Genomic DNA, 12786 nt, shown 5'->3' on the forward strand with positions numbered 1-12786 from the left:
GAAGGGAAAGAGAACAGAAATAAACGTTAGCGATTACAGCGCTCCTTATACACACAGCTCATCTTCTAACTTTCTACGATCCCTTCGTTCCATCAGCTGGCTAATTGCGAAATTCTGCTGCTTTGAAAGCGATTTATTTGAGTCCGGCGAGGAGCGCAGGCTGGGGACAGCAGCGCGGCTCCAAGAGAAATTAAGAATCAATGCCATTGATTTCCCAACGGTTGTCTGCTTCCTGTACGGGAGAGCCAGAGATGGAAGCGCAGCAGGATGAACAGCGAGAGAGAAGAGATGGCAACAAATAAAAGAGCAGAGAGAGAACTGGACAGCTTACAGAAGAGAAAGAAGGTGAGAGATTAGCAGAAATAGGACAGAGATGAGGAAAAATGAGGCGTGTCCTTCTTTAATCATTTTAGAAGAGGACAAACGTTTTTTTAAGGCCAAACAGGTTTATAATGAAGAAAGAATGACTGAAGGAGGAAGGTTACTGCATCAGCGTTTCCTTGCTAGGAGAGGATATTACAGGCAGGATACTGCAATAACACATTCTTTTTAGAGTATTCTTGCAGCTTCACAACATTACAATTGAACCACTGATGTCACATGAACTATTTACATTTACATTTAGACATTTATCCAAAGCGACTTACAAAAGAGGATGTTCTTACTAACTTTCTGGGCCTTGAACGTGTCAGTTGCGTTGCTGTCTATGCAGGGTCAGAAAGCTTTTGGAATTCATCAAAATTATCTTAATTTGTGTTGCGCACAAAGGTCTTACGAGTTTAGAACAACATGAAGGTGTGTAATTAATGACATAATTTTCTTGTTTTCCTTTGTTTTTGGAGTGTTACAAGCTGTTTGTGCATAGATTAGATCTGTAAAGTTGCAACGCTTAAAGTCTCAAATCCAAAGAGATATTTATTATAGAAGTTAAGACTCAGCCACACCTCCCTAAAACGGCTCGTTCAAACACGCCCCCACTTGTCCAAGTTACGGGGTGAGTAGATTTGCGTGACACCGCCCATATGTATATGGAAAGAAGACGACGTAACTTTTTTCAGCTGTAGTATTGTTGCAGCCGCCATGTTGTGGAGACGCAGTGTGTTTCATTGCGAAAACGAAGGCGAAAGTACTTTGTTTGGCCTTCCAAATGAGGACACATCTAGAAATCAGTGGTTAAGTTATATTTACAACACTGTTCCGAAACAGTACAATGCAAATATTCAAGTGGGTGATGTGCGTTTCACGGAGGACTGTTTCCTGAACCTGGGAGAGCACACAAAGGGTTAAGGCTATAAAGTGGGGCAATTCCAAAGCTGCAAGGACAGTCTGCGCTTCTGACTGATGGCCTGTAAGTACGTTTTCATATTTAAAGAATTCAGTACTGACTATTCAAACACAAGTTTTGAGCAGTGTAGAGTAGTGCTTGTTGTTTCTCGTTCTACAATCGCAAATGCAGACATGGTGTTATGTTTACAGGGTGCAATGCAATGCGCAAAAAGACAGTATGAGTCATTATAATCAGTAGCTATGTCCCCACTATATGCAAAAAATGGCTTGTTTATAATAGGGTTTATCGTATCGCGCTGAGAAATGGCACGTAAAGGGCGTAAGTTCCGTCACATAATTGAGGTACACAATTCACCGGATAGCTGGCCGGATAGTTTCCGTTAACGATGAGTTTAGTAAATATCTAAAGGTGTTTCAGAAAGGCGGGGCAGAGAAGAGCAACAATAATGTACAGTGTGTGGAAAAATAATGTTTTTTTTTACCTCAAACTGCATAAACACATTTCATTACAACAAATACACAAATTAATGCTCTTTTTAGCAAAATCATATGACCCCTTTAACCAATATATTTGTATATCATTACTCAGACTGACCTTTTCTCAGGTTGCGTTTCATCTTCTTGATGAGGTCTTTGTCATCCAGCAGACCGTCTTCATAAGGTCTCTTCAACCCTAGACCTGATACAAAACAGCAGAGTTAATGTGCTGATGAAAACATACCAGTGTTCATTTTGACAGCAAATTTTGATTAAGTCTTTAAAATTTAAAATGCCATTTAGTTTTAGTTACATTTTAGCCTTCTGAATTGTTTGTTTTAGTCTAGTTTTATTTGACTAAATATCACAAGATTTTAGTCGATGAAATCTACATTGGATTTAGTTGACTAAAATCTAAAGGGTTGATTTACAGTGTAATGCACTTATTAAGCTTTTCTGTAAAATTACCAAACCCATTGTATAGGTTTGATATTAAGGTTTTATCATGATAGACACAGATTTAACTGTGACACTAATTAAAATTAAATGAAACCGCTTCTCATAAAGAAACAAGAACATGGTCTACTTTAAAATGAATTTCCAGTGGTTATATAGGCTATGCACTCTTTATAACAACTTGTTTACCCCATTTGTCATTCTTTTAAGCAGACATATGTATTTATATAAACACATTTTGATTAATTTTATTAGGGCTACTAAAGTGATTCAGTCAGAAGCAGTGAGTGATTTTATGTCTTACTTTTGTTGCTTAATTAACATCAGTGACTCAGACAATAGCAACTAAATTAGGCTGCTGTCCCTTTAAAACCGAATGCACGGATACAATGTAGACACATGTCTGATATTCCCCTAACTGTTAGGTTCACCTAAGACGTAAACAAGTGTGTTTACATGAATACTTGTCAAAATGGACAATTCAACATCATTTTGTGTCATTTCTCCATTTGAGATGCGAAAGAGCACTCGTGCGCTGTCTGAGAGGCGCTCTCTTGTTCTCTTGCATCGTCAGATTTATCCATATGTCTGTCTTCTCTTACTCCCAGATACTGACATTTTTTTTTTTACTTTTTTTTTCAATAGGCTACGATACAGTTCAAATGTACACATCTAATTTCCTGACCACACAGCAGATTCGTTCTGAATGAATATTAAAATATCAAAAAAAGAAAAAAAAGAAAAATGACACAGCCTAAAAGGATTCACTTCTAGATTAAACCTGATAATTTACTCAGCTCCAAGATCTTCATGTATTTCTTTCTTCAGTAGAAAAGAGATTTTCATTTTTTGAGAAAAACATTCCAAGTCTAAATTGCAGTTTTTCAAGATAGGGTCTTATCTAGCAAGACGATTGGTCATTTTGTAAAAAAAAAAAAAATAATAAAAAAAAAAATACAATTTATATACTTTTTAGCCATAAATGCTCATCTTGCAGTAGCTCGATCTCACGCATTGCATAATCATGTTGGAAAAGTCATGCACAGTTAGTTCTTTGTCTGTGTACTTCAATTAAAAAATGCAGGGTAGGGTGAAAAATTCTTCTCATTTTCTCCTCCAACTTCAAAATCGTCCACCATCGTTGTTTTACCTTTTTTTGTAAAGGGCGTTTGACTTTCTTTGCACGTTCGCTTTGTAAACACTGGGTTACTTCTGCCTACATCACGTGACCTTTCCAATGTGATTACGTAATGTGAGAAGTCGAGCTAGTGCAAGACAAGCATTTGTGGTTAAAAAGTATATAAATTTGTATTCCTTTTTACAAAATGGTTGATCGTTTCACTAGATAAGATCCTTATTCCTCGGCTGGGATCATGTAGAGCCCTTTGAAGCTGCATTGAAACTGCAATTTAGACCTTCAACCTGTTGATTCCCATTGAAGTCCACTATATGGAGAAAAATCCTGGAATGCTTGTTTCAAAAACCTTAATTTCTTTTTGACTGAAGAAAAAAGACATGAACATCTTGGATGACAGAGTGTGAGTAAATTAGTATTCAGGAAGTGAACTACTCATTTAAGTAATGAACTAGTTGTGTAAGCTCACCTTCTTTATCTGACCAGGGGAATTTCTGTGAAGGTTTACTTGAGGGGAGAGGCTCCATTTCTAAGACCTTATAGATCTGCCCAAACGCCATGAGCCGCAGAGCATGCTGAAACACACAAAAAAAGTATCAAAGTTATCACACTGCAAACCTAAATTATCTGCTCCTGAAAAAAAAAGTCTCAAAACGTACCCTGAAGAAACACCCACACGCTTATTTTTTAATAATAAAGCAATAACTCTCCGCTTGAGCCCACAGACCGCCTGTAGATGTGGCACATCGGCACTGATTCACCGCGTTCAGACGAATTATGGGGGACAGACTGCCTCACAAATAATTCATGATACAACTAACTCACATTAACTCATCTCAACAGATATTGACAAAGCCGTTTACTTTAGTTATAGCCCATTACGAAACCACATAAGGTTTGGTTCCAAAAGTATCTGTAGAGATTTGCGAGCCTGTTTTGGGAAACACCTTTAATTACAGTAATCAGACCATCTGTGTGAACATCAATATATTACTGTCCCATACACAAACTTTGACTGTAGATGAACGAATGGAAAATTAGTTACATCATGTTTACTTGGATGGTTCGTCACCTGATAAAACTAGATTGCTTACAATATGATCAACAATTCTGTTCTCTCTGGAAGAGATGTCCCTTCACTTCATTTTTGATCTTTGGAAAGGTTTAAATTATTTTTTTTTAATCTTGAAATGTGAAAATTATTTTTGTATGCTACCTCTATAAAGTTTGGGTTGGTAATATTCTGTAATGTTTTCTAAAAAAAGCCTAGATATAAAGATATAAAACACAGTAAAGACAGAAATACTGTGAAACATTATTACAATTTCAAGACATAATTTTTGTGATGCAAAGCTGAATTTTCAGCCTCATTACTCCAGTTTTCAGTGAATGATAAATGAGTGAAAGTTCATTGAACAGCACTTATTTGAAATAAAACTCTGATGCAATCTTGCTAAATTTCTTTAAAAAAAAAAATCTTACTAACCTCAAACTTATTACAACAAAGTTGAATGCATAATTATTCACCCTCTGTCTCACAAGTTTAGCACTGGTGATTGCATATTGTTCCTAAACTAAAGTTTCCTAAACTATTTTAGGTTAATAAGCATTAGAAATAATTGAATAACTTAAAATTGAATTTTAGTAAAGCTAGATCTACATTTTCCTTCCTTTAAACTCAGTGATTACACACACAGCTTGTTTTGAACTCATGAACTCTTCATCATTTGGTTAACTGCATCAGTAAGTCTCTTTCAGTCTCATGTGTGATGACAAACTCTTTCTTGAATGCAGTATCTCTGCAGGTAGGCGTTACTACGGCATATCACCGCAATGCATCTCATTTATGACTACGGCAAACTGCAGTAAAAACAAATCCTCTTTTATAACTGCATTATCTCATTATCTGCAAAAAACCTAGCACAGCACATTTGCTAGTTGAAGATGAATAAAACTAATATTATATACATATTAGTTTGCCTAAAACTTTCATATACTGCTGGTTTTTTTTTTTTTAAGGAAGTTTTACAATTTAATAAATATGTTAAGCAATCAAACTGGTTCTTAGCGTCACTGGTGTGTGTGTGTGTGTGTGTGTGTGTGTGTGTGTGTGTGTGTGTGTGTGTGTGTGTGTGTGTGTGTGATCTGCTGCAAAACAATTAGGCACATTGTGATTCAGATCCTGACTGCATGAGTGTTCAAAGGCAAAGCGCTGCAGAAATCTACTCAGAGATGCATCACACACACACAGTCCCCCAGGCTGAGAGGAAGATTTACGGACCGGCACCATATCATTTTCCCACGCTCATTAGAGAGCCAATCATCAAGGTGCTCTATCGGGATGAGTGTGTGTGTGTGTGTGTGTGTGTGTGTGTGTGTGTGTGTACCTGGTATTCATCACATTGTGGGGACCAAATGTCCCCACAAGGATAGGAATACCAGTAAATTTTGACCTTGTGGGGACATTTCTTAGGTCCCCATGAGGAAACAGGCTTATAAATCATGCACAATGAGTTTTTTTGAGTAAGTAAAAGTTTGCACAATCTCCTGTGAGGGCTAGGTTTAGGTGTAGGGTAGGGTTAGGGCGATAGAAAGTACGGTTTTTACAGTATAAAAACCATTACGCCTATGGAATGTCCCCATAAAACATGTAAACCTGTGTGTGTGTGTGTGTGTGTGTGTGTGTGTGTGTGTGTGTGTGTGTGTGTGTGTGTGTGTGTGTGTGTGTGTGTGTGTGTGTGTGTGTGTGTGTGTGTGTGTTAGGCCTGGATGATACATGGAACATTCACAATATATTTAATACGATTAAAATTATAGCATTTTGATGTGCTATTGTTTTGTTTGTTTGACTTTTGGTTTCCTGTGATGCTTTAACACCATCTCTGATTGTACTTATATGCTTGAAAATAATTACAGTTTTTCTTGAGGACAAACAAGAGACTTAAAGAAGAAGTTTACTTCCAGAACAAAAATGTACAGATAATGTACTCACCCCCTTGTCATCCAAGATGATAATGTCTTTCTTTCTTCAGTCGTAAAGAAATAGTATTTTGAGGAAAACATTTCAGGAGTGTTCTCCATATAGTGGACTTCTATATTGCCCCTGAGTTTTGAACTTCCAAAATGCAGTTTAAATGCAGCTTCAAAGGGCTCTAAACGATCCCAGCCGAGGAAGAAAGGTCTTATCTAGCGAAACGATTGGCTATTTTCAAAATAAAAAAATTATAATTTTTTATATAATTTTTTGAACACTTTTATACTTTAATTTTTATCATTTTTAAGCTCAAATGCTTGTCTTGTCTAGCTCTGCGATGCACATGCGCACTCTGTGCACTCCGGTTTAATACAGTTAGGGTATGTCGAAAAACTCCCATCTCATTTTCTCCTCCAAACAGAGTACACTGAGTATGCATGCATATCACAGAGCTAGACATTTGCGGTTAAAAAGTATATAAATTATTATTTTTTTTTTTCTTAGAAAATAACCAATCGTTTTGCTGGATAAGACTCTTCTTCCTTGGCTGGGATCATTTAGAGCCCTTTGAAGCTGCATTTAAACTGCATTTTGGAAGTTTAAACTCGGGGCAATATAGAAGTCCACAATATGGAGAACTGATTCCTGAAATGCTTTCCTCAAAAAACTATTTCTTTACGACTGAAGAAAGAAAGACATGAACATTTTGGTAGACAAGGGGGTAAGTAAATGATCAGTAAATTTTTGTTCTGGAGGTGAACCTTAGGTAATCGAGCATATTAAAAAACAAATGTATGTAAAGTCATTTTTTGTTATAAATTATTTGTAAAATATCTTAGTAGGGGCAGTACTAAATAAGACAAATACAAGCAATTTTATATGACAACTCTTATTTTGGTAAAATTAACATTTTGACCACATTTATTTTTAATCAATCAAATGTAAAATCATTCAGTTTCTAAGTTAAATAAACATGACTTACTTTATCAGGAAAAAAAATTATTCATTAAAGACAAGTATGAATCTCATTAAGTTAGTGTTAAGCATTTTACATTTATTCCAAAATAATAACTCAAGGCAAAAACAATTGAAACAATATATTGTATTTGTGAACTTATGTTCATCTATTCTTTTTAATGGTTAACTTTTAACTATTTTTTGAATTTTTTTGGACCATCAGTCATCAAAGCTCTGTAAATATTGGCCACAGACACAGAGATTTGCTTTAAATTTTACCAAGCTGATTACTCACTAAAAACTCCCACAGATCATATTATCTTGCTATTTTAAAAGAGAAGGTCACTTCCAGAACAAAAATATACAGATAATTTACTCACCCCCTTGTCATCCAAGATTTAAACTGCATTTTGGAAGTTCAAACTCAGGGGCACCATAGAAGTCCATTATATGGAGAGAAATCCTGAAATTTTCTTCAAAAACAATTTCTTTACGAATGAAGAAAGAAAAACGTGAACATCTTGGATGACAAGGGGGTGAGTAAATTATCTGTAAAAAAAAATTCTGGAAGTGAACTTCTCCTTTAAGTCTTAGTTTGATGTAACAAAGTGGTTGCATCTAAGTGCATGAGTTGTTTACTTACTTTTTTTAATTAGTCTTTCCATTAACGCCATTATATTGTTCATTCAGACTGATTTGCGAACATAGAACGGCACAAACACAAGAGGCAGGATTTATCGCATGAACCAATCACAGCTGATCATATCCAGTCATTCTGTGATGGAGGCATTGCCTCATTTCCCCTATTCATTTTCAATTACCCCCCACCAAACTGACCGCATGCTTTACGGAGTCTGTTAAAACTCGATGGGCTCAGGGGAGGCCAGAGAAATGCAGACTCCTGCTGTAACTTTAACTGGCGGTGTCACTGTTGGACAATGTTTCTTTAGAAGAATGAGTCATTTATGCATTTTTAATGTTATAATTGGTAATACTGGAGTTGTTTTATTTTTGTATTACAATTTTTTTTCTAATCCAATATTTTGAGGAGACATTGCCTCCCTTGCCTCCTCGGTATAAACACCCCTGGTTCAAATTATATAACATATGTCTATTAAAAATTAAATTAAATAAAAAAAATTTACTCAATTTGAACCTACTTATCAACCATGGCTGTTTGGTCAAAATGATAAAATTAAATATAAAATAATAAAATATACATTATTTTGTTCTAATCAATGCAATAAAATGAATATAGTTCTAATCCATCGATCAGGCAAAGTGTGTTTAAATAGGGCTTTGACATGCCTCACTGTTGACAGGAATATAGTACACATATAGACTAGAATTGCTGATAAGACCAGTGTGTGTGTGTGTGTGTGTGTGTGTGTGTGTGTGTGTGTGTGTGTGTGTGTGTGTGTGTGTGTGTGTGTGTGTGTGTGTGTGTGTGTGTGTGCGTGTGTGTATGAGAGGGAGACATGGAAGTAATCTAGACAGCACAGATGAGATAAGCACAGCTGAGAGCAGCATCGCTTTCCTCTTCTCACTGACACCTGCATCTCACACACATCCCAACCCACACTGCTTGTACCTGTGCATTGAACGTGATGGCCTCCGCCTGCTCATCTGTCATGGCTGACAGGGTGTTTATCGGCTCCTTCTCACAGGGATCATGCAGGCCTGGTCCGCCTAGAGAGGAAACCGAAAATGATCACATTATAAGCGTGAAATACATTCAACAAAATATATTATTTAAACAGCTGACAAGAAAGATGCAGTTAAGATCTGTGGAGTTACTGGAAACTGTAGTTTCATTACTTAGCTAGTCACTCCCCATCACTGCAGGTAAGGAGTTAATTAAACCTGAAGTGAACCTTTAATGTTTAAATCACGCCCTGAAGGTACAATATAAATATATATATTTTTATATTCACACAAGTATATATCACCCAGGCTTATTTCCCATGCAAGCCAATCAAATATTAATGCCTGCATCTCATTATTAATGAATAACTGCGAAAAGAGTATAAGAGTAGCGAGGGATGGACTAGTTATGTCAAGAGCAGATAAATGAGGCTCCATTATTCCTCTGGGCCTCAGACAGGAACTAGAGCTTTGCAAATGAAACCCAGATCTGATAGTGACACCGCCGCTGTCATCACACCGCACAGGACATATTCACATTTATCTTGCATATTCAGATATTTGAAAGGCTTATTTAAAGTCAATTAAGATTAGGGATCTATTAATATAAAATGGATAATTTGATTGATTTTACCTTTTTTTTAAAGGAGACATCAGATCATCATTTTCCACAAGTTGGTATGATCATGAAATGTCTGCAGCACACTTTGGTCATGCAAAACAATATTCTTTTTACCTTGTTAATAAACAGCTCTGTTTACAGCAAGCAGTTTCTGTGCATGGCTCTTTAAATGATAATGAGCTACTGCTCACTCCGCCCCTTTCTGCTGTTTTTTGTGTATTTCGATGGCGCATTACCATCAAAAACAAAACTAATCCACTGCATCCTCAGACTTATATGTTCTTTTTTTTTTTGTTCTTTTTTTTGGAGAAAAGGGCAGACAGTGTACAACTGGCTCAGGGCAGAAATATGCTAATACGGGACAGTCCGTCAGTGGTTGTGGGCGGGGCTTGAGCAATGTGATGTCATTCTACTCACAAAATCCAAACGGCTTGATAATTGAGACTGTTTATGTTTTTTAAGGATTAAAAAAAAAACATTTTATCATTGTTGGGTGGTTGCGTCCACACACGTTTATTTGTTAGTTTACATATATAAACTATGTACACTATGTAAAAGTAAATTTTGCATCCGATGTCCCCTTTAAAAACAACATGCGCAATCAAATCTGGTAGAAATTATGTATTAACATTTTATACTATACAATATAAAAAAGATAAGTAACAGTTTGGACCAGAACTGATTATTTTAGACATTATTTAAGAACAGACTACCATTTCATAATAGCTTTCTTGTATTTTTATCCAATAGACATATTTCAGTATGAAAAAAGGTTAGTATTACAGTTAGTAGGTTAGTGCCTCCTCAAAGTATTACAAATACAGACCATAAAAGTTAGAATTAAACTAAAGCCCCCCTATTTGTTACTCACAAAATGAAACTGTCTGAGGCATCTGTAACTTTTCTCTAAAACTCCAAATGGTTTTTACTGATATTTCAAAAAGAATATTTTCATTTTTATTGTTTCTATCTAGATGTGTTAATACCTGGAAGCAGTATGCCGGAGGCGAGACACTCCATGACCCGACGCAGAGCCTCTCCTGCTCCCAGAGGTCTGTTACACGTGGCGATGGCCTTTTCACATATTAACTCCAAAGGCTGAGGACAAAAGAGCAAATCGCTTTTCAAAGACTGATTTATTACACAAAGAACTATCAGTTCATCAAAATTTTGCCATTTGACACTGAGATGAGTGATTACATCTGTGGTTATGGTAAAACCATTCAGTTTAATACCTCAAATACAAGACACTAATAATAGAATAGATCCAGTACTCAAGGCTGAATGGCCAATACAGCGTTTAGACATGCTAAAACACACCACTGACTATATAGCATAACAACTATGACTGACATTTTTAACGTTGATAATAATCATAAATGTTTCTTGAGCATCAATTCATCATATTAGTTTGATTAAGTAATCATGCTGAAAATTCAGCTTTTCATCACAGGAATAAATTACATTTTACAATATATTATAATAGACAACAGTTATTTTAAATAGTAAAAAAATATTTCACAATATTATGGATTTGCTGTATAATGTATAACTGTGTATACACTACCAGTCAAAAGAATTTTAATGTTCTTAGTCTCTTCTGCTCACCAAGCCTGCATTTATTTGACCCAAAGTAAAGCAAAAACTGAAAATTGAAATATTTTTTACCATTTAAACTTTAACTGTATATATTTTAAAACTGAATTTATTCCTTTGATTTCAAAGCTGAATTTTTTGCATCATAACTCCAGTCACATGATCCTTTAGAAATCATTCTAATATTCAGATTTATTGCTCCAAAGCATTTATTGTTGTTGTTATTATTATTATTATTATTATTATTATTGTTGAAAACAGCTGAGTAGATTTTTTCAGGATTCTTTGCTGAATAGAAAGTTTAGAAGAACAGCATTTATATGAAATAAAAATCATATGTAACATGTAAATGTCTTTATAATCACTTTTGATCAAATTTAAAGCATCCTTTCTAAGTAAAAAGTATTAATTCTAAAAAAGTAAAAAAGTATAGTACAGTCTATAATGTTACTTTAAAGCTTTTTTATTTCAGATAAATGCTGATCTTTAGATCTGTCTATTCATCAAATCGTGAATCCTGTACTATAAAGTACTATACTGTTGATAATAATAAAAGCAATAAAACATTTTCTTGTACAGCAAATCATTACATCAGAATGATTTCTGAAGGATCATGTTGTACTAAAGACTGGAGTAATGATGCTGAATAAAATAAATAAAATATTTCAAAATTTAAAAGTTTTTGCTGTGCTTTGTTTCAAATAAATGCAGACTTGGTGAGCAGAGAAGACTTCTTTAAAAACATTAAAAATCTTACTGTTCAAAAACCTTTGACTGGTATGAGCATTTAGCCACTAGATATGACACACTTCAGCTCAATTCATTAATAATTTTCAATATATGAAAGCTCTTCGGGTTACTTTTGTGTTTCTATCATATTTCAGAAAATTATTTTTGTTTTGGATGACAAATGAATGTGTAATTCCAGTAATACAATAGTTTCAATCTTGATTGTCTTGACAGTTCAATACAAGTTGATTTGTTTCAATATTTTTATTAAAGGAGTAGTTCACTTTCAGAACAAAGATTTAGAGATAATGTACTCACCCCCTTGTCATCCAAGATGTTCATGTCTTTCTTTCTTCAGTCGTAAAGAAATGGTGTTTTTTGAGGAAAACATTTCAGGATTTCTCTCCATATAATGGACTTCTCTGGTGCCCCCGAATTTGAACTTTCAAAATTCAGTTTAAATGCAGCTTCAAAGGGCTCTAACTGATCCCAGCCGAGGAAGAAGGGTCTTATCTAGCGAAACAATCGGTTATTTTCTGAAAACATTTACAACTTATACTATTTAATCTCAAACGCTTATCTTGCCAAACTAGACAAGAGGAGCATTTGAGGTTAAAAAGTATATAGCCTAAATTGTATTGTTTTTGAGAAAATAACCCATCGTTTAGCTAGATAAGACCCTTCTTTCTTCAGCTGTGATCTTTTAGAGCCATCTGAAGCTGCATTTTTGGAGTTCAAACTCGGGGCACCATAGAAATCCATTATATGGAGAAAAATCCTGAAATGTTTTACTTAAAAAACTTAAATTTCCTTTTGACTGAAGAAAGAAAGACATGAACATCATGGATGACAAGGGAGTGAGTACTGTACATTATCTGTAATTTTATGTTCTGAAAGTGAACTACTCCT

At 35.1% G+C, this 12786-nt stretch overlaps 1 protein-coding gene across 4 annotated transcripts in view; it reads right to left on the minus strand.

Moving 5' to 3' along the window:
• The window catches only part of strbp (spermatid perinuclear RNA binding protein), a 70007-nt gene that overhangs the window by 21076 nt on the left and 36145 nt on the right, over positions 1–12786 (minus strand). For all 4 annotated transcript variants that reach the window (XM_073829335.1, XM_073829333.1, XM_073829334.1 and 1 more), the window contains exons 7-10: positions 10539–10650; positions 8878–8975; positions 3825–3930; positions 1883–1966 (exon numbers count right to left, since the gene is read on the minus strand). In XM_073829335.1, the coding sequence (XP_073685436.1) occupies positions 1883–1966; positions 3825–3930; positions 8878–8975; positions 10539–10650 (400 nt within the window). The remainder of the gene's footprint in view (positions 1–1882; positions 1967–3824; positions 3931–8877; positions 8976–10538; positions 10651–12786) is intronic.

This window comes from Garra rufa, chromosome 23 (assembly GCF_049309525.1).
Source record: "Garra rufa chromosome 23, GarRuf1.0, whole genome shotgun sequence".
Lineage (NCBI taxonomy): Eukaryota > Metazoa > Chordata > Actinopteri > Cypriniformes > Cyprinidae > Garra > Garra rufa.